The sequence below is a fragment of the Cydia amplana genome, chromosome Z, assembly GCF_948474715.1.
Source record: "Cydia amplana chromosome Z, ilCydAmpl1.1, whole genome shotgun sequence".
Taxonomy (NCBI): Eukaryota; Metazoa; Arthropoda; class Insecta; order Lepidoptera; family Tortricidae; genus Cydia; species Cydia amplana.
Window position 1 is genome coordinate 15,468,499 of NC_086096.1, and position 23,728 is coordinate 15,492,226.

The 23,728-nt window shown below is 37.9% G+C and overlaps 1 protein-coding gene across 2 annotated transcripts in view; it reads left to right on the plus strand.

Annotated features, from left to right (window-relative positions):
* LOC134661156 (uncharacterized) overlaps nucleotides 1-23,728 on the plus strand; it is a 52,944-nt gene that overhangs the window by 25,302 nt on the left and 3,914 nt on the right. The window contains exons 2-5 of one of the 2 annotated variants that reach the window (XM_063517105.1): nucleotides 3,594-3,766; nucleotides 7,439-7,579; nucleotides 8,352-10,342; nucleotides 11,438-19,601. In XM_063517105.1, coding sequence (XP_063373175.1) covers nucleotides 8,368-10,342; nucleotides 11,438-19,601 — 10,139 coding nt within the window. In that variant the 5' untranslated portion in view covers nucleotides 3,594-3,766; nucleotides 7,439-7,579; nucleotides 8,352-8,367. The remainder of the gene's footprint in view (nucleotides 1-3,593; nucleotides 3,767-7,438; nucleotides 7,580-8,351; nucleotides 10,343-11,437; nucleotides 19,602-23,728) is intronic. The other variant, XM_063517104.1, reaches the window with a different exon arrangement.

Below are 23,728 nucleotides of genomic sequence, written 5' to 3' on the forward strand. Positions count from 1 at the left end.
GTAGTGATGGCGGTACGCATCTACACGTGGCCCAATCCACAGTGCGCGCTCGAACGCGGTCGAGTGTGGACGTTTGCGCTCAGTATCAATTATGGAAGTAATGAAGGAATAGGAAATTTACGCAGACAGTACAATTTAAATAAATAAATGAATATTAGATACATATCTAACTACACATAGTAAGTACCTACACTGCACAATTTGCACAGCTATGTTGGTAAGCTAGTAACAAAATTATAATATGATCTAAAATAATTTAAGCAAATTGTATGGTAACATGAAATTAAAAAAGATATTTAATTAATTTAATTCTTTAAAAAAAATCTAACATTCATTTTTTTTCGGGAAGTATGTATCATCAAAAAACTATGTATCATCAAAAAACTCCTGCAGCTTCGACGCCATTTTTTTTTAAATACTTGAAGTAAATATTGGTATAGTTTGTAGCTTTCTAATAGACCCCGAAGGCTAATCCTATTGTCTATTGTTAAGAAAAACCGCTCGTGCCACGTGCCACAACCACCTGCATAAAAAATCGGTACTTCGGTTACTGAGTGCCGGCGAGTCGAACGCTACAGAACCAGTCTAAAATGTGTCATCGAGATGCGTAACAAAGGCGCGTTATCGGAGAGCGCACCTACACTGGTTTTTTGAGCGTTGGACTAGCCCGCGCTCAGGTGCCAAATAGAATACTTAGGACCCTTTTTTGCAGGTAAGTAGCACGTGCGGTTTTACTGAACAATAGACAATAGGATAAGCCTTCGGGGTCTACTAGAAAGCTACAAACTATACGTGGCGTATAGATAAATTGCTGCAACGGCTAATGCTTCCACGTCCATCTTGGAAACCGGTCCGATCACAACTGAATGTCGCCATCGTGTAGTTGCGTTCCAACCATCGCATGGCCAACTCATTGGCCCAGCGCTGGCCCATCGTGTAGAGGAGCCATAAAATGTATGCGAAAGAAATGTCTTCGTCACGAATCACGAACAAATAAGGGTAACATTCCATTTCTGACCGCAGCTGCACTATTGGTACTGAACGCGTCGCTGTTACTGTCAATTTCCATAGTAAAATTGACAGTAGTGCAGCTGCGGTTGGAAATGGACTGTCACCTTAACACAACTTGTAGTGTGGATGAATGCAGAAACAACAAAACTAATAAAAAAATACTGTTTTTGCTCTTCCGATAGATAGGAAAAGTAAGTAGACATTCTCAATACAAGTACTTATACCAATTGTTTTTATTTTTACGATAGTTGCAAGCTACAAGCTACGTATGTGGTGTTGAATTATTGATTCATTGCGCGGTTTATAAAACGGCGTAAACGCTGCGTTTACTGCAGGGAGATATGACGGAATGAAACGCATAAACGGAATAATATTGTAATTACTTATTCTTTATTCTTTATTCTTTATTTCATTGTAGCCATGTTCATAAAACAGTAAGGTGTTACAAGTATAAAGCGGTAGGTACATGACACCCTGTAAGGGCACACAATATGATTATCCTTAAACTAAAAACTAAAAACTTATTGCAACTTATCTTGCTCATGATTATTTTACGCTATGCTTTTATATGGCCAGTTCTAATACTAGTTTGACAACTAAAACTTATATTTGTACCTACCTAAGCAGGTAGGTATCTTCTATAGAATCTATAGTTTAAGTGGGTACTTATTAACCGAACCGAACCGAAGACAATAAGTATTAGGTACTTATTTGTAAAATAATTTCTAAGCGTCGGCAACCCTAGCGTTGCGCTGGTATTCGGAAGGTTTTCCCTCAATTACCTTCCGTTAGAAAAATTCCACCAAATTAGTGGGTAAAAGCTAGAAGGTATCTGAAAATTCCGTCTATTTTTAAAGTTTCCTTCCGGCATTACCTACCGTTTCAAAAACCCACTAAAGCAGAAGGATTGGTATGGACGGTAAAAACGGGTTCCTTCTGAAAACTTACCTCCTAAAATGTTACCTTCTAAAATTTCTTTCTAACTTGGAAGGAAATTTACGTGTTCCTACCAAATTTTGGGGGGTAATCAATTACCATCCGGTTTGGTCGGTAGTATTCGGAGGGAAAGTTGTTTTTTTTGGGTAGGTAAGGCATTTAGATGGAAGAATTCGGAAGGTCAAGCGGGTTTATTCTCTCAGTTTAGGAGATCCCGCATATATGGTCAACCTTCACCGATACGTCGGCGGTTGAAACTTGTATTTTATGAAAGAAAATATGTTCCAGAACATAAATAAATAGAGTTGCCTAATGAAACATGGTCAAGGCTATTGTTAATTAATTTTGGAAAAATTGTTTTTTCTTTAAATTTCACCGACTTGTCTGACGAACGAAATAAGTTCCAATGGAAAGTATACAACTTGTACAACATGAATCAACTAGGTTTCTTTTTCCGGTCACTATTATGTGGTTGCCGTGTTTAAACAGGTGAGTTTATATCGATGATTGCACTCATCTGTCTGACGCTTGAATTATATATCAAAATGACGGTAATATTATTGCGAATACAGTGGTATAGGGTTGCCTGCGAAAATCCGGTCACAAATAAGGGTTGCCAGGATTTTTAATAAAATAAGAAGAAAATACTTTTAGCGATAACTCAAAAACGGCTTAATTGATCACTATTGTTTTAACTTTTATTAAATGTATTTACTAAGCACTATTTTTGTGATTTTTTTCATATTTTTTGGACCGATAGTTCAAAAGTTAGGAGGGAAAATACATTTTTATTTACTTGCGAAGCGTTTATTTCCGGAATAATTCACTTTATCACAAAATGTTTATTGAAGACTCCTATTCATTTTAAAAGACCTACAGCAATGTCTTCATACAGAATTATGGTCCTTAAATGTAACAGGACTGATTGGCCAGATAGAAAAATGTGAATTAAATTTCACGTTTTCTCCATAGTAAATGTATGGTTTTTTTTTTGTGAATTATGGCTTTTTAGTACATTACCGTAAGTTGACCCCAAATAAACTATTGATACTGGATAGGAATGGAATCGATTGGCATACAAAAATAGCATGTGAATAATAAAAGTTTTCATTTTCATACAAATTGTATGGGATAAGTTTTCCTCGATTTGTGGCTTTTCTAGCCGGAAAATTTTTTTGGTTCCATACAAGCTTTTGATCCTCAATAGGAATGGGATCGATTGGCATAAAAAACAAGTTTGTCAAAAATGACCTTTTTCTCACAACCTGTATGTTTTTTCCAAAATCTGTAACCGGCAATCTCCATCAATTTGAAGGTCTTCTAAGACCAATTTCGCGTAGCTGTACGGGATCTGATAGCTACTCTCGCTGACCCAAAAAGAAAATCCACGTGTATAATCTGTGGCCGGGCGAACGGGTAGCGGTCAGGTGTATACGAGTTTCCAGCTTATTAAGTATTTCTCATTCCGAGGTGAACCTCTTAATGTGACTGGGTTATATTGGCTTCGGAACCCTAAAAAGCCTCCAATTCCGCCGTTTTCGAGGTACTTGCAGTGTTGCACTAGGAAACACTACACTGAATTTTAATGTAGTTAGGTAAGTACCTACTTATTCTATTTTAGTGTACTTAATGGTTTGTTGTTACAGGTACCATCATATGCCACGAGTTGCGGGTTACAGGCTGGTATCGGTAGCGGACGCGGACTGTGAAATCGTTCGTAGTGGTTGTTTGCGTGCCTAGCTACAGCGAGGAAAGGCGCCACGTGTGGACCTGCGTACGCCCGGGGGCGGGCGCTCTGCGCCGCCCCACAACTGCATATGTAAGTGCCATTGCAACAGCAGTATGCGTGTGCTTTCTGTTAGTCTGCCTCCCTTGCGTCGCCATGGCAATCGAGGCCCGGATATTTACCTGCCATCGCGAATGCGTTATTGACGTTTCGTCAGCGCGGCAACTCATACCTGTTGCATCATCGCCCCTTCAAAGGGTGCTGCGAATATCACTTACCAGTTGTCTGTGCTTTAAACCGGAGATACTAACACGGTTTCGGTTCAGTGCTGCTCTTTTCAGTATGAAATTTGACGAAAGTCATAGGAATTAAAACTATGAATTTGACTTGTGGTACATCTTTTCTACTTATATTTTTTTCATGGTACCGTAATCCGTATATGTTATAAGTATTTTTCTGAAGGTGTAAATTCATTTAAGTTCAATATTATGCATTTTGCTTAACAAAGTTATTGATAATGTGTCACATAGACCCACTTAGAACCATGAAAAAATTGATAAAGCAACGAGTGTCAACCCTACATTGTTGCAATTCTTCGGAGGCGTACACCAATGTTGCTAGACGGTAAGCGTCGTGCGAATTCACCTGTTGCGCTAAGCGTTAAAAGTACCATGAAGTGGCATTCAGAATGATTAAATTGACATTTGTTTGAAAGAGTAGAAAATGTAATTTATTTTACATGAATTAATAAAAGAGTTACTTTTAATTTATACCGTAACGCAGTTAAATTAAGTTCATACTAAAATTCAATTTACTATTTCCTTCTGAATACCATTGTAAATTGGTTTCAAGCCGATTATACAGGATGTTTGTTAATTCCGCAAATTTTGGCATATGGGTAGATAAAAGCTTGCCAACTTACAGAAGAACTGCCTCGACAACTATAAACAATACCTATTTAGTATATCAATTCTCATCTGAAGTAAATCTAATATTCATACATAATGGTATCTAGCTTAAATAAACTATACTATACGAATATATAAACTATAAAAATCGAATGCAAGTTTACACTTTTGCTTATGTTTAATCACATCAATAGTTATTTGTTTTACAAGGGGGCAAAGTGGTTGTTTAACCTCTCGTGCTAATATGCCCGAGCAAGCGAAAGATTCCAAAATTGAACCACGAGCTTAGTGAGTGGTTTGTAAAGTGGAATCTTGAGCGTTGCGAGGCTTTCAAGGCACGAGGGTTAAACAAATTTTGCCACCGAGTGAAATACAACATTTTTCACCACACCAACGTGAGGAAAATACACACTTTAAAATATCAAACAATACAACTACAACTATGCCCCCATGTAAAACAAATAACTATTTTTGTGCTAGTTAGGTATATTTCTCGCGTTGAATGCTGGTCCGTATGACAGTAATTTTTATATGGAGTAGCTGTCATTTTCTGGAAGCTCAGCAAATTTATTCATATTGAAATGTAATATTTAAGTAATAAAAATACGGTAGAAACATTTTTTTAATTAAGCCCAAACAAAAGAGGATAGAAGGAATAGGGAACTTTAGACCTAAATAAAATAGTCCGAGGCTGAAATGATGCCTTTCGTCCCGAGTTAAACACTCTAATTTTCATTTCGAATATGAGGAAAGTAAAATGCATGGTATTTTAAAAACATGACTGAGTATAAATTTTTATACTGTTTCTCGAGGGTACTTTCAATTAACAATTTAGGTAAAATAATAGTTATTTATGGAATGGGGAGTTAAAAATCAGAATGGAAATTGTATAACAAATCCAACCAACCAAATTTCAATTGTTTGTCTTAAAAAATGAAAAAAATTGTACTTGGAAAGTTAAATGCTCTAGTGCAGAAACGTATCACTTTCTGCATACCTTTAAGAACAACAATGACCCTCTTTCAGAGCATGAGAAATGAAAAAAAAAATTCACACCGTGCACGAAATAAAGCACCAGTTAATTATTATAAAAACATCCTAGATGTAAATAGCAATTGTTTTTAAACACAATTACTATTTAATAAGTCGGAGAGAAATATAAAAAGTAGATGAGTTGACGTCATTATACTCGGTTTCATATAAATTGCATATTGGCAAATCGTTTTGACAGTTCAAAAAAGAAGCTGATTTGACTAGTAGGAAAGTAGCATATTTGTTATAGGGACCATCATTCGACGTGAGAGGTATAGGATTATATTTTTTTTTCTGCTATGCGACTTTAATTTTAAACAGTTATTTACTTTTTTTTTATTTGTGTTGTTAACTGTTTTTTTTTTTGAACAAAAGTCAAAGGGAACCAATAAAATTAAGTGTATGATGAAAAAATATGTATGTCTTCGACTGTTGATGACCTTCACTGACTGTTTATTAAATAAGAAAAGTTCATCTCCATGACATTCTCTATGGCTCCCGAAAAAACTGCGCTCCGGAAACGACAATGAAAAATTTGATCAGTGAGTTCGGGCCCGGGAAATAGAGGAACGGTCGGCGGCGAGCGGGGCGGGCGCGGGTGTGGGAAGGGGCAGCGGTGGTGGGTCAAGCCTCCCTTGTTGCGTCCCTGCTGTGCCTAGATCACATATATCGATTCATCCCGGCCGCAGCTAAAGATAATCGGCGAGTGCAACTGGACATGCGATTGGGTTGCTGATGCGTAGCGCGGCCGCCGTTGACCCACTAAATATTCATTTTTAAGCCCTTGGATTTCAAATGCTTGGAGTCACTGGCACGCATTCATGAGATCAAATTATTTCTATCCTTAATCTCTTTTGAGTATATTTTCTGAATATCTATGTGTATTAATTATTAATATTACATATGCCTATTGCGGTACATATCCCGGGAGACACAGGGTTCCGTCCTGCCTCTGACTTTTGTCCTCGCATTTCTTACGTTGCCGGGCTTTAGATTATAGTCTGGTTAGCGTGTAATTCTCTGTTTTTATTTTGTATTATGTTTTGGTATACCATAATAATAACGATGTAACTATTTTTAATATAATAAGTAATTACATTTTTAAATTTAGGTATTTACTAATCGAAAATTGTGGCAAACTCTTTATCGTGCCTACCTGGCGTACCCGCGAATTCGCAGTGCTTTCTTAGTAACAACTCTTAAGACATTTATTTTGGACTTTCATAGGTTACTTATGCACACGCTATTTGCATGGATTTAATATTTTCGATTAACGAAGAAAACCCACCAGGCAGTAAGAAACATTGCCAGACTTTTCGATACAAACGAATATACGGTTTCGCTCTATTTCTATACATATTTTGTCTATTTTGCAATACACGTAGGTTCTTGTTATGTTACGAAATAAACGTCCCGGGTTTGATCCCATTATTATTGGGTATTTTTGATTAAGTATTGATAAAATATAGTTGCTGTTGGCAATAGCTATTCTGTCATGAACATGATTAAAATTAGTAAGATGAAAGGTTATGATTGATCTTATTTAAAAACTAAAATGTGTAAACTAATGTATATTTATTGATAATTCAGTAAATATTATTTTCATCATGTTATTTTCTCGTCCCAAAACTGTATCGGCCCTCCGACACTGTGGCCCCTTGAATTTGAGAATTGCATACCTTTGATACATTAATTAGGCAAACACTTCCATGGATACGCTGTGACAATCGTTTCAAACTGTCTTTGGATCTATGTACTTATAAAATAATATGCTGTAGTTTGACATGGTAAATTTTATTGAATAATTGTATTGTGTTTTGTTTAGATTCCCACCAGATGGTTTATTGACGACGCAGCAAGCTAAGCATGATGTAGAGTTGAATCCGCATATCATTGCGCCGGACCCATTTGTGTCAGACGATTGTTTCAATGATTTTTCACCGGTACATGCATATTTTATTAACAAGTAAGTACCCGATATACGTCAAATTTATAAAGATGATCCCGTACAAAAGCAAATAACAGCATGTGTCTATCGCATTACAGAATTTCTGAAAATTTCTAAAAAAAATAGAAATGACTGGCAGCACCTTAATTGAACAATATTTTACAGAAATAGTTTTCATAATCCGATTTGCAGAAGTATAATAGCAGCAGAATATAACCATTCTTTGCACTAATACATACACCGTGTTTTTGAAGTGAAGTGAAGCCCTAAAGGGTTAGGTTCTTGAGAGCATCTTTTCAAGACGTTTTTAAAGTAGACAAAATTTTCTACAATACGAGACTAGACTAGAACTGTCTGTAGATCACATAGTTTCCGAGATCAATCCTTTCAAAATGTATAATATTGAAATTGAATTCGTAGGCTAAGGAGTATGCACTTTTGTCACAGGCGATGCCGCTTGGCACGATTGTTCCTAAGGTCAAACAAAGCTGATTTGGCCCGGTAGCCACGAGATCATACCGTGCCTACCACCCAAAAACGGAGGGGAAAGGGTCGGATCCCCAGGTCCAATCTATGCTATATTTCTTCCTACTCTTAGGAATTAGGGCAAGTTATATATCATTTTCAACGTTGCGTTCGGCGCTCGAAGTCACAAATTTGGATTATTCATTGAGCCAACATCATATCTGCAATATATCAGAACTACCGGATTTGACCCAAACGAACCCCCTTACAAAACGCAACAAAATTACTGGATTAATAACATTTATAACATACATTTTCTTTTCAGGAATTTAGAAGAAAACATGATGAATCCGGGGGCAGATGAACCATCGTCTGGATTAAATGGAAGGCTCAGGCCCAGGAAGGCGAACATTCCCAGTCCACAACCTACCAAACTCGTCCGCAAGTCTGAAGGAAAAACTGGCCAAGAAAAGGCTAAGCGAACTAGTGCCGCATCCAAAACGCCGCCAAATAAAACAGATGATCTCGCAACAAAGTCTGATTCTATACTTTTATGTCCATATTGTGACAAACATTTTGCTTCTAAACAAACCTTGTCCAAACATGTGCGGCGAATGCATGCAGCAAGTTCGAAGCAGGACAGCTTCATCGCCTGCCTGTTTTGTGGCCACTACGAGGCCGAAGCGAACGACATTATTCGCCACATGGCGGAAACGCATCCCCAACACTACTTTGCTTGTCTGAACTGCCATACACGATTTACCTCCTCGGTCGAACTTGTTGAACATAAAAACAAGTCGTGCGAAACCAAATTACCTTATCGCAGCAGGCTTCGTCAGAAAGTTTCAACGGGTACATTAAAAGAAACGCATAAAGATGAATTTGGAAATGACGGTCAAGTTTTCCCTGACGGACACAGCTTTAATGGAGTCGTGATTTCTTGTGAACTGAAACCGTCTCTAGTAAGCGATGGTGCTGACATTGAAGATAATATAACAACGAATTTAATTTTGCCTCCGAGCAAAAGTCTAGGTAGCAGCACGGTAATAGAGAAGAGCGCTGTTATCGTGTTAGACGACATTCAGTGGAATAAGCGAATCCCGCCCAATTTCTCGTTTCATAACACTGACGCCGACCAGATTCTTTCGCGGTTGGGTGTCGTGCATCGCTCGCCTAGAACGGGCGAGTCCACTAAGAAAGATTGGAAAAACTTAGATGAGACGACACAAAAGTTCGAAAAGTGTTTCGACACAAGTTTTTACTCTAAAGTGGCAAGTAACGTCCAGGAAAATTTAAGCAAATTTCTGGACGGATCTTTCAATTTTAACCCAGATCCAGACAGTACTATTAAAACTAGGAAGTCGAAGAATAGTGTTGTCATTAATACTGCAGAAGGATTTCCCATACTCCTCGCAAGTGAGCAGTATTCACGTAACGCCTTTGATCGATATATGCCCCGGGCAATTGCTCCAAAGCACAAGTGGAAATGGGACAATTTGGAAAGCGAAAAGGGTCCTATAAATCCCGACCAAATAAAGCGCGATTCGCACACGAATAATTGCATTATATCTTTGGTCTCCAGTTTAGATATCTGGACACAACTACGTATGAGGCGAAAATTCGAAGAGAAATTTGGCTGTCCACCGCTCGAAAAAAAGACTGAAAAGCAAACAATTATAAGTAACGAGCTGAAAGACATACTAGAAAGCAGGGAACTTCCAACTCCGTTATCGCAAGTAATGAAAATTACAAAGAGGGCAGCAGAAAGCACCGGGCGGGGCGACTTCCCCTTGTCGTTGGGACTCACGCCCTCCACCTCCAATTACGAGCTGCAGCCGGCCGTGCTGAGCGGCGAGTGGGTGCGCCCGCGCTGCTATGTGTGCTGCGCGTGCGGCGCGCAGAGCAGCGACGCGCGCGCTGTGTCCGCGCACGTCTCCACGCATCATCCTAACGCGCAAGTACAGCATTATGAAATTGTTGGGGAGCAGCTGTTGAACGCAGACATATTGAAGCATCTCTATGTGCCGCCTAGTCAGATGTGCAATCGGACGCGCCCACCTCGGGGTTTCAGAGAGTGTACCAAGTGTAGAAAATCGATTACGCTCGATGATCTGCACCAACACATGTTGGACTGTGCAGGAGACACTCCAGCCGTGCGTAGGAAATGTCGATATCGGCCTTTTGGAGTACGACGTCGCCGCCCGCGTCTCCCGGATAACACCATAAGAAAAAAGATTCGTAAGGATATCCGAATCAGACAGAGTAGGCCGAAGACCCTTATGAGACCTCGACCCATTAGAACCGAAGTTGGCGACGGTAAGTTAGATTTCATTAAATATTTAATTAACAGCATTAAATAGGACGAAAATACGACAGGATCTGTTTTCTATTTAAGTTAAACTGTTTCTGATTGCAAATAAAGTCCATCAAATTTATCCACTCCTAGCCTTTAGAACAGTGGTTCCTAACCTGGGGGTAATTACCCCGTAGGGGTAAAACTGGTATTTTACGGGGGTAATAAGCTAACCTAATATAACAATACAACAAACGTACACGTTTTATTTTTTTATTACCATTGGGAGGAGGGGTAAAATCAAGTTCCCTAGTTAGTCATAGGGGTAACCGGACTGAAAAGGTTAGGAACCACTGCTTTAGAATATAGGTAAAAAACTTTAATAAAGCCCTTCTTGCGTGTGGTTGTGTAGAGTTAAAACGCATCTGAGGCAAGCACGAATTTTGGGTTATTTTGACTCGGAATCACGAGGGTCTCACAACCCAGAAGTTGATAGTTTTTCGGTAAAAAATAAACGGTACATTTCTTCGGCTGGTTGAAACTGATCACCGGATAAAGTCAAATGTAACGTCAAAAAAAACATTTTTACTGACAAAAATAGGAAATGATCACCAAAATTAAAACTTCATTTTAATGGAAATGATAACCAAATGTTTTACATTTTACTATCCTATTAAAGCAAATGACACCAAACTAATCATTGTTAACCCAAAATTAGTTAATGATCACCAAAATTAAAACTCCTTTTTAATGTAAAATTAAATTATAACCAATTTTTTACATCTTACTATCCTAATGAAGCAGATGACTGCCTAGATAAATTGATCGGGCGTCATCGGTTAAACGAACAATACTTTAAAAGTGTTGTTAGACAAACTAATGATACAGGGTTACAGACATTTCTTTTGTAAAGTAGAGACATGTTCCATAGTTTCCATATAGATTTTAGTACATTTAACCCGCATGTTGACATCTCTATTGCTCTCGCATAATTATATTGCACTGTGTGAGCCGGTAAGACGTGGTGCCCTAAGAGATATAACTTTATGCTTTTCGTAATAAATTATGATGTAATATTTTTGGACCTCGTGTTAATTTCTTATTTTTTTGGTTTTCAGCTGAAACAATTAGAAAAATGATAGCAGACTTGCCCGCGAAGCGTCACCGGGTACTCGTAAATCCAACGAACCCATCTTTACGGCCTCGAATTAAACAAAGGCCAAAAATTTTAATGAAGGGTCGCCCGTCAGAAGATCGCAGCAAACGTATAAAACGAAACAAGGAAAATAGCGAAACTCGACCGAGACCAGGTACACCCGCTAATGACGCCACGTCAGCCAAAAGCGACGACGATAGCAAACCATTAAAACCCAAAATGAGACGTGTGGCAAGCAAGACTCCACGACGATCGGAACCTGATAAGAGAAAAACTACAGTGCTCACCAGAGCAAAACGACCCAACCGCCAAGTAAAAAAAGTAGAAAAAAACGATAGCATTATAGATGCAACCAATTCTGCTTGCAGTTCAAAAACCGTTATTACGGAGGACATATCGATTGAAAATTCGCCACAAAAAATCGATGTCAATAATGATGAATTTAAAACAAGAGAACATGCTGGGCAAGGTCAAGGCAACTCAAACAACCGTGGCGGGCAACGAGCAGGGAATAGTGGTCAAAATGGCAATTCAGGAAACCGCTGTGCCCCGGCTTCAAACGTCCCGCTTAAACATTCAATAGCTCGCCTGACGGCAGATTCGGAAAAGCATGATAAGTCTGTGCAGTTTCATCATCTTTTCCTAATCCAGCAAGAATGTAACAATGTTAATCAACATGTGCAGTCAGGCCAACAACTACTATTTGAAAACGAAGCGGCAGTTCTCACTCTGGATAAACCTCCTTTACAATACAACAATAAAGGGCCACTAGATGCTCTACAAAAGAGTAAATTGAACAAGCCCCGAAAAGGACTCAATGCTTGCATTGCAATGCTGAAAAATAAATTAGTTGAGCCGGCTGCTGAATCAACTATACCTGCAGGCCATGTTTCCGTGCAATGTGGTGATGATGAACCACTCTATACAACACCTGATACTCCAACGCCTGCTACTGCTACTTTAGTAAGTAAGGTCGAAAATGTGACAAAACTGGAAACAAAAATTGAAACTAGTCAAACTAAGAGTGTTTCACGTGTACGTGAAGTAGAAATGCTTCAATCTTCCAAACAGGATGCAAAAAATACTTCTCTTGAGACGGTTGTGATGCCAGTTCAATCGCCCAATCAGGATACAAAAAGCATCCAAGGCAATGTTAAAGATAAAAATCAGATAACATCGCAGAATGTATGTGAAGTCACAATGTCAGAGAAAAAACTGGATCTTCCGGTAAAAGGTTTGCCGAGCCGCCGAAAATCGATGGTCAATGAGGTTAAAACAATCGAATTACCTTCTCAACCTCTTCCAATACCTCGAGCCACTGCATCAAAAGATCTTACTGCTCCTGAAACAATGGTTTCCCTTGACGTCGTTCCCGTGGCAGCTAGAATCCCCCCTCAGGAAACTTCTAAGCGTCCAAAATATAAAAGTGTTACAAATAAGTGGCCGAACACAGTTACCAACACTGGTAAAGATGAGCAAAACACAAAATCTAATGAAGATTGGTCTAAGAATCAGCAGTCATATTTAGTAAAAACGTCTAATACCTCGAGCAATCAGACTTCTGAAGAAAATCAAGTGTTACCTGACCTTACTAAGCAAACTGTGACTAATAATCAAACCTCTACAAACGAGAAGAAACTGACTATAAAGGAACATAGCAATGTGTATTACGGAAATTGTTTAAATCTCCAACAGCAAACCGATAATCATTCAGATTCTGAATGCAACCGTAAAGTGACTGTCGAGAATTTTTCTAGTGCAGAATTTAATCATGTTCCGGTTAACAATCGACCCGCACACGCCAGTACTCACATTGAGTCTATTATTTCGATTCCACTTGATCTATCCGGAAAAGCAAGCAACGTCAATGCCTCACAAGATTTGTCAAACACTCAAAATACTTATTTGCTAGGAACTTCTTATGACACTTACGAAACTTTAGATTTATCGAACAAAAGCCAAGACTTAGAGTATAGAGGGGAGACAATTTCTTTACCTAACGACGAAATTGTTGATTTGAGCTTAAAATCTTCACAGTTAAAGTCGGCTGAAATTGACGTTTTAAGTAAAGATGACGTCACCGATTTGTCCCTCAAAAGTGGTCTCGATGTTCCAACTGACCTCACAGTTAAGAAAAAAGCAACCGATAATTTCACAAAACCTTTTGGGGAAATTTCAAATCCCTCTGCAGCTCGAGAATCAGCACCGAAAAGAGAGATACGCAATCTCGATAAAGCTGTGAAGCCTCAAATCGATAACCAAATCTGCCAGTTGCCCCCTGCAGACCTCAATATTAAAGACAAGAAAGTAAGTTGCATCAATCTGACTACAACAAAAGAAAATGTAAATATAATAGACACAGTACCCACATCAAAATCCGGGAATTTTATGAGCGTTGTTACAGAAAACTCATTAGAGAAAGTTCATGAAAATGTACCATCTGATTTAACATGCCAACAGAGAACTGAAGATGTATTAAAAGAACCCTCTACACAACAACAAACTGCTGCATCATTTGGTAAAAAAGAAGATGATGCAGATAAAAACCATGAAAAGTATTTTCAAGTACATCCACGAACTTGCGACGGAACATTTCAAATACAAAAACCTATTTACGATCCCACGTTAAAAATACCGCAATATAAGATAAGAGCAACAGTCACTGTTGATAATCCACCCAACAAAGACTTACCTGCTACTAATATGACGTCACCTCCATCTATTCCGTTGGTTACTAATTACTCTGACTCAACCCAAAATTATACTCTTACCACGACATCAGAAGAAAAAACTTCGCTTGGCGTTCAAGATCAATTAAAGTTTACTTTTGGAACCGCACCCCTTATTGCTTCTAGTTCGAATACTGCTAATATATACGCTATAACAAACACTGGGATAACATCGCATTTGAATAAATTTGAGAGCACTACGCCCGTCTACACATTAGCTAAAGCGTGTATTTCTGTTACCAAAATTGAATCTACGAATTCGACAACCTTGACAAATACTCTGTTGAGTATACCTGGAACCACTATAGCAAATACTACACCCGTTTATACATTGGCTGGAACTACTATCGGTATACAAGCAAATTATTCTCACTTTGTATCCGAACTTCCGACTAATTTAACAAATCAAAAAAGTGAAAAAATCCTTCCTGGTACAAGCACTCAAAGTAAGACAAATGAAAAAGAGTTGGAATTTCATAAAGAGAAAGTCGTTAGTACAAATGTATTATCAAATGTGGACCAAGATCCTGAAACAGCTAGAAAAATTGCCCTTTTACCTAAAGAACTGGTTGACGTCCTGGGTAACATGCCTGTAGACCACCGAAACAGACTACTTAATATTTTGCCACAGTATGTGTCAACATCAACCTCGGATAGTGGCTTAAAAAGCGAACTTTCTAACCAGTCTGAATCTACTGGCATGTTGGCAACATTACCTGAGCCGAACGAAGTATCTAGTCTACCGAGAAATAAGCAAGAATCAGAATCCAAAATGACTTCTCCACTTCGCTCGTCTAATTCTGGTAAACCTTCAAATAATGAAAACACTGCATCACGGCCGCCATTAGCACACCCTACCACGTTATCACTTACTCATTCGATTAATTCGGACGACGATGTAGTTGCAGATGGATCCTTCACTATACAAGCGCATAACATTTCCAAAGATGAACCCCAAATTGAAGCCATTATTACAAAATCGGACGCACTATCAGAAAATGCTTTAACTGCGTCGACTACAAATAGATTGTCTATAAGCCATAGTGTATCGGTGGATAAGATAATAGATTTGACAGAGGATGAAGCTGTGACACGTACTGAAATACATAACGAACCCATTGTAGAAGTGCCGCCTCAGATGTCACTACTAGTACAGCCCAAACGTAACAAAAGCAACAACGACCAAACAGCTAGTCTAAGAGCAGTTCGCATCAAAGCTCCATCTGCTAGACAAAGGTCAATTGACAGCCAGCTGGCAAAATATACATCTATGGCACCTGTATTAACTAATAAAATGAACAACAATGAGCACGACAACGAGGTCGAGAAGTCTTTACATGTTAATGTCTCATTGAATACTGACATTTCTCTAGCCATTCAACAAGCAGAAGTTAGCAGCACTCAACACAGTAACAAAAATGTAGCTGCGGAATGCAAGTTTCCTTCTGTAACTTCGCCAAATGTGCAGGAATCCAATTTAGACGAAACAAATAGCTGCACTAGAAGACTCTCAACCGCGTCTAAAGAAGAAAATATAAAAATTGATGATATACACAATATAAAATCAGTGGTTAAAACCACCCTCGTTACGTCATCAGTTGTGAATAACGAAATTCACAAGGATTCGCTCCAAGAAGTTAATAAGGAATATATTTCTCTTAATAGTGACCTCGCAGATACTAAATACATACATAGTATGAAACTAGATATATCTTCGGAAGATAGCGAATTAACCAAGAACAATAATAGCGCAGCTATTACGAAATCGAGCTTAGATATTTCTGAATCGTATGACTTGCCAGTTAATTGCTCCACACCAAAGACTGGAAAGGAAACGGAAGTTCTAGTGACTTCACCAGAACGTCACATATCAGTTGCTAGTGAAGTTCAAGAGGATTCCGACGATGACTTGTCATTGGCAGTCATTTGTAAGCAAAAACAACAAAATCTTCTAAAAATAGATCCAGTTAAAGATTCAAATAATTCTGAGAAAGAGGATGACATGCCAATCAAGAAAAAGGGAAAGAAAAATAAGAAAAGCCAGAAGAATATTCCCGGGGCACGTGATTCATCACTGAGTAATAATAATAGTGTAATATCAGTTTCTCTAGATAAAGAGAAACCAATATCCTTTATAGCCATGGAAAGTGATAAACATTCAACAAAGGCACCTGTCGAGGGAAGCCTCACACAGAAACACCGCAAACTTCGACGTAAAAACATTACGCAAAATGTGCAATCAGATACAATCGACACAGCACGAAAGTCTGTTATGAACAGCGTTGCGGTCGATAACAAGAATGATGAAGTCCGTATAGATGATAGCGTTATAGATGAAAACACTAAACTTAAAAATGATATAAACCTGTCTATTGGCATATCAAGAAAACGTTCAAAAGTAAACGAAGAAAATGAGACTATCAATGTGCAAAGAGTACAGGAAAAGAATGATGTATCCAAAACTAAAGCATCGCCTGTAAGACAAAAGAATAAGAAAAAGAAAAGGACTCGGACGTCACAAGCAGATGGTGTAACTAGTCAAAGTCAAGAAGAACAGGGTAATGAAATAACTGAAGCTACCTGTAATGAGAAAAACACAACAGATCCGCCGGGATCAGCAAATACAAAAAAACTCGTTTCAAAACTCTGCCCGGATGCCGTTATCAATGAGAGTTTGCGCTCAATTGGATCAAGTAATATAGATAATATTAGCTTTCCTGCCGTTGTCGTTCCTTTGACGTCCTGTTCTAGTCTTGAAGAAACAATTAACATGGCAACCCCATTACGACGCAGCAGAAGGGTAAGATCACGTAATAATTCAGTTGCCGGGGAGGAGTTGCATGTTGATACTTTGCAGGAAAATAGAACTCCACTGACAAAGAAACAGTTAATATTTTCCAAATTATTACTAGATGAGGAAAATAATGTGAAAAATCCTGAGAGTGATAACATTGACGGTGATAAAGGCTGCGCTGGTGAAAACGTTGACAATTTGATAAAAACTTCAATATCCGAAGTTGTCACTAATAATGTGATCGAAGATAACGTTCCTGTTGTTAGTACCGTGAAAGAGAAAAACAAATCCGTAAAGCGCAAAAAGTCAGCGAATATAAAACGCAAATTTAAGAAGAAAAAGCCTATTAACACTCAATTTAGTTACGATGAAGATGGTGTTGAAAAAGGTTCTGATGTTACTCTGCAAGGCCAGACCAAAGACGGTGTTACATTATCACACGAAGACCAAATACCTTCTGCAACACTTGATTGTTCTTTAAACGAGTCTGATATCGGCGCTCCATCCACTTCCGAGTCTACCTCATTAACCGCAGCAAGCCTAGAACCAATTGAAATAGGCGCAGCGGTATCTATTGAAAAGCGCAAAAGCGACGATTTGCCTCACGTTGAACTGTTACAAAGTTCACAGCCCAAAAAAATTAAACTGAATGCCAGTGAAGACACTTCAGATGTGCAGTGTATTGTAAATAAGGATCAGTTAAAATTCGAGGAAGAGCCTTTAATAACATCACGTGGCATACACAGTACAAATGACACAGTAGACAGTACCATTAGTAATACGAAGAATGTGATTGAAGAACCTGATACTATTCCTAAAACATGCTTAGATGAAGAAAAACATATAGCACCTAAAAATAATGAAAATTATTCCCGTATAAAAACATGTTACAACATGCCGGCCGCCGGCAGACGTACGCGGTCAAAGTCCGCTGTTATTAAGTCGGTGGTGTATGATCCATACGATATTGATATGGACGATATGATTGAACAAGCAGAGCCATTACGACAACGTAAAACTAGCACTGAATACAGATCATCAACGAATGCTAAACAAACTACTTCTTCTAAAGAAACTAAAAGTGTAAAGGTTTGTGAAGAGAGTGGTAAAAAATTGCAATCTTTCTCTAAACATGACGAAAGTGATTCTGACGACTCATCGAAAAGCGATGTACCATTGAAAAAATACGTGGAAGAAAAGGAAAAGAAAATATGCGGTGTAGATAAATCCCTTTCAAACCACAAAAACGACGTAGAAAATGAACTTAATAGTGATTTGAAGTTAAGTAAAAAGAGCTCTGTTATCGATAAGAAAAATAGACGTACGCTTGGCGTTTGTAACACCGATGAAGGAGTAGCTCAAGACGAAACGGAACAACAACTGCGATCGGAACAATTTATGGAAAGTTTTGGGTTCTTTTCAGAAAGGAAGCCTCGAAAGTCTAATTTATTAGCGACAAAAAAGATATCAGAAACATTTCATATTATTGCTAACGAAGCCGAAGATATGTTATATCAAGAGCGAAATTCTAAAAAAGAGCGGAACATGCAAAATGAAAATAGAAAATCAGTTGATAGAGACAACAATTCAAAAGGTACAAGGCAACGGTCACCCGTATCTAAGAAAACTGTCAAAAAAGGTCGAAAGAAAAAAAATTCAACTACCGTCACAACACCGAGTTATTGTAATATATGTAAGAAAGAGTTTCGTCGCTCTGACAATTTCCTTAGGCATCAAATGACCCTCTTACATGTTTCCAAAATGTCAGAAGTCGAAATGAAAATTAAAACGGTTCCCATTCAAGAAGAGCCAAACTATTTAATAGCCTATAAAGAACATCTAGATCGTCTCAAAATTATTACAGACAAAATGTTAAAACGTAAGAAAAACGCTAAATCAGCCCCGAAAATTACCCCACTTTCATTAGAAGAGATTCTAGCAGATGTTAATAAAATCGTGAGGGAGCAACAGCTTTCACATAGGGGATTAAGTTGCGACGAAGAATTATTCTTGGACTGTTGTGAACTTTTAAAAGAGTCGCACAAGAAACAAGACCCTGTTGCTGACATGCCATCTATAATAAAGGATACAGATGATTTGCTATGTCCGTCACAAGCCGCCAACGTAGGATTAGACCTTTTAGGAAAAACTGACATTGATGTTAAATCTAACAATAATAAAAACGATGGCGACGTTGACTCCATAACTGCTAAAACTATTTTAGAAAGTGAGGAGGTCCGGAATTTAGAAAACGATTTAATCTCTGGTTTAAAGGAAGCTGCTAACGCAAGCAATCTGAACAAGTCTGCCATCGTTTTCCAGCAAACGGTGAATGATGTGGACCAGGATCATACGCAAGACTTTAGTGACCGCTTCTCGAGTCCTGCTGCTACTGAAGCACAATATGAGCTTAATAATTACGAGGAACCAGTCGAATTAAACGCTATAAAAGACAAGAAATATCCTGAATATAAAGAAAAAATGTATCCAGACGTTGAAGAATTTGATATGTTTGAAGATAAATTTGATAAGATTAAGAGGAAATGTCGATCTCAAGCAGCAGCGGCAAAACAACCTCAACTTGTAGTTGAACCCAGTGTCAGGTAATTAAAATAAACGAGATTCAATAATTTAAGATCTTGTGTTAGTAATATTTATCGCGATATCGGATGGGACCAAGTCGCGGGCAGAACCTAGTTTACTATAATCATAAAGTAATAAGCTGATAGTGCTCATCCAGGCATTAGCCCGGATTGCTAAAGACGCCGGTTCGAATCCGGCCTTCACCACTGGAGGGCTTCGTCATTTTTTCTTTAATATATGACATCTTTCTTTAGTTTATAATTTATTATATAACCTTTTTTTTTTCTTCCTAACTAATTTTTCGAATACAATAACTACACATATAGCATCGCCGGCTCCCGTGCCATAATTTGACATCTGAAATATATGGCGCCGTAGTGCGCATATGTTTTCTGGTCACAGGGTTCGCTTCGCTTGGCCCTTTATGTTGCACTAGGTCGGCAATGCCCGATTTCTCGGCCTGTGAAGTAAATATATTTGTTTAACTTTTTTTATTCGCCTACTGGAATTTCCGGGATATGAAATCGATCAATCAATTATATAAATTATAGGTTTCTGTGTATAAGGTATACCCGGTAAGACCGGACGATTTTTCGGCGAGTTGGAAGGACGTCACACAAAAAATATATTACTCATTTCTTTGTTTATTGCAAATGATAAAAAAGACAACAAACTTTTATTATTAAGTCACTATTATGCCCCTTAGTAGAAAAGTTTAGGAGTAATCTACAGTCAAAGTTGAATTAGGTTTTTTTCAAGACACCAAACCGAAAAACCTTCTTGGACTAAGATTGGACTAAATGCGAATTCGAACTCTCAAGCAAGGAGAATAAGTTGCACACGTTGAAAAAATCCGACCTTTTCCATTAAATTTTAACGTTTCACACTTTTTTAAACGTCCGTAACACGACTGGGCGGTTACTTAAACGTGGCAGGAGGGGCGGGATGAAATGGCGTCACACATTGTATTGCTAGTGATATAAAATTACTACTTTGGTAGCAATTGCGATCATACGTGAGCGTCAGGATGACAGGACCATGATGGCTATTTATAACGAGTGTTACTCCAAGATTTAGTACCTATTTAGTACTATTTGGTACCTGACATCAAATATTTAGTACCTCAATAGAAATCGAGAAATATTGAAAATAAAGTGGCCAGCCATTCTGACGTCAGGTTGACAGGACCAAGTCGAATTCCCCTATTTGTAGGCGTTATATCGAATCCATCTTTTGACAAAGATTTAGTACCTAATTAGTACTTTTCATAATTATTCTTCTTATTTAATTTCGACTTACCGTAAAAAAGTTACAGCTAGAATAAACTTTGTATGTGCACAGTGGTGCAGCCAGTCAATGTGAACCGGGCCTAAAAGTTTGTTCAAAAGTTATTATTTTTGATTACAACATTTACTTTACGTTGTTTGGCCAATCCAAAATGAACCACGAGCGTAGTGAGTGGTTTGAAAGTGGAATCTTGAGCATTGCGAGGGTTTCAAGCCATTGCGGTTTAAACAATTTTTCTACCGAGTGACACAACATTTTTGACCACACCAGCTTGAGGAAAATACTCACTTAAAATTGAAAATCATCACTTAAAGTCAATTTTACCAGCCAACATGAGGAAATAATCATCTTCCTCGCGTTGTCCCGGCATTTTGCCACGGCTCATGGGAGCCTGGGGTCCGCTTGGCAACTAATTACTGGGATTATATATATTACTTGGCAACTAATTATTGGCGTGGGCACTAGTTTTTACGAAAGCGACTGCCATCTGACCTTCCAACCAGTTTAAACTTGGCCAGTATTGGGATTAGTCCGGTTTCCTCACGATGTTTTCCTTCACCGAAAAGCGACTGGTAAATATCAAATGATATTTCGTACATAAGTTCCGAAAAACTCATTGGTACGAGCCGGGGTTCGAACCCGCAACCTCCGGATTGCAAGTCACACGCTCTTACCGCTAGGCCACCAGCGCTTAAAAGAGGAAATAACTCGAATTCATTACAGAATTTATTACATATAATCACGCCTATTTCCCGGAGGGGTGGGCAGAGACCACGGATTTCCATTAAACGGTCGCGGTGCTGTGCACTCTCTCACTCACTTTCATGAAAAATCACAAAATTGAATATGTTTTACTAAAATTTTACCCACAATAAATTTTTCTGAGCACATATGAACAAATTATGTCATACAAAGGAAATAAATCCTAAAACCGCAACTAAATACTATATTTAAAAAACCTCTTATGCCACTTTAAACTTACATAATAATAACGGTATTTGCGAAAAGAAACACATACATTTAAGAAAAGGTACCTTATGAAAATAAATTTAATAATACATCACCACAAAACATCAATTACATTGAAGTTTATTTTTTATGAATTTAAAATATTAATTTACACTAAACTGCTTCAAATTTAATTAGTTCCTCGTCATAATAATCTTAAAAGTACCAATAATTTATATGTAAAGAAAAGATACTTTGTGGTTAAGTTACATGATGAGGCATGATGATGATGGAACAGTTAAGATAAACTAATCTTATTTTGGGGTTAAGATAGTATGTATATATCGTCTATTTCTTATCAATAATATATTTTGGTTGCCATTGAAGACAAGCGGCTTTGAGGTTGGATGACCTATAGCAATGCGTCGGATGTTGGCATTTTTCAGCAAAGCAATGGCAGATTTATTGCACCAAATGAAGATTATTCTAGTCAAGAAAGACTTGACGAGAGTAACTTTGGTATAATAGCAGGCTACTTGGATTTGTAATGTAGGTCGATGTACGGTTATAATATTGGCTAGGCCCCCCGACCAGAACTGAAATTATCAAATTAGTTTTTCAGAATGCTAATACAGTTCTTTACTAAACTTCTTTTCGCGTATTGCCTCGGTATTTTTGGAATTTTCAGTCACTCCTCCATAAGCTACCTTTTATACTAAACTTCGAGAAGACATTACTAGGCTTAGTAGGCTTATAACTTACTTACAACAAAAATAAAAATATGTAAACCAACGTTAAGCATTAAGGTTTTAGATCACATAATAATAAAAAAATAGCATTACTTCAACTTTTTACAAAACATTTAATATCTCCGAAACTAGAAACCCTCATAAGGTACCTTTTCCCGTGGAACGTTACAAATTGACTTTAAGTGATGATTTTCAATTTTAAGTGAGTATTTCCCTCAAGTTGGTGTGGTCAAAAAGGTTGTGTGTCCCTCGGTAGAAAAATTATTTAAACCTCATGTCTTGAAATCCTTGCAATGCTCAAGATTCTACTTTCAAACCACTCACTACGCTCGTGGTTCATTTTGGATTGGCCAAACAACGTAAAGTAAATGTTGTAGTCAAAAATAATAACTTTTAAACAAACTTTTAGGCCCGGTTCACATTGACTGGCTGCACCACTGTGCACATACAAAGTTTATTCTAGCTGTAACTTTTTTACGGTAAGTCGAAATTAAATAAGAAGAATAATTATGAAAAGTACTAATTAGGTACTAAATCTTTGTCAAAAGATGGATTCGATATAACGCCTACAAATAGGGGAATTCGACTTGGTCCTGTCAACCTGACGTCAGAATGGCTGGCCACTTTATTTTCAATATTTCTCGATTTATATTGAGGTACTAAATATATGATGTCAGGTACCAAATAGTACTAAATAGGTACTAAATCTTGGAGTAACACTCGTTATAAATAGCCATCATGGTCCTGTCATCCTGACGCTCACGATCATACGATCTTATCCTCCATACGATCTTATCCGGTTATACCTTACTTAGTGATATCGATTTTGATAGATACCTATACATTTTCTAGCGAGTTAGGCGAAATAGGCATAAAAAGCTATACCCAGAAAGAAGTAACTTAATAAAATGTTACGCTCCTTATTTCTTTTGTACCTGTACTTTTATTATGAAATAAGTAATCAATGTATTGTAATCATAGACAATATAATACAAAGACAGATATTTGGGGTTATTCCCACTAGTTACCACCAAGTTGTTACCAGTGGTAACTACTGGGAATTTTTTCCCCACCTTTTACCACTGGTAACTACTGGGAAAAAATATTCCCAGTAGTTACCACCAACTCGGTTTGGTGGTTGGAATTTTTATTCCCAGTAGTTA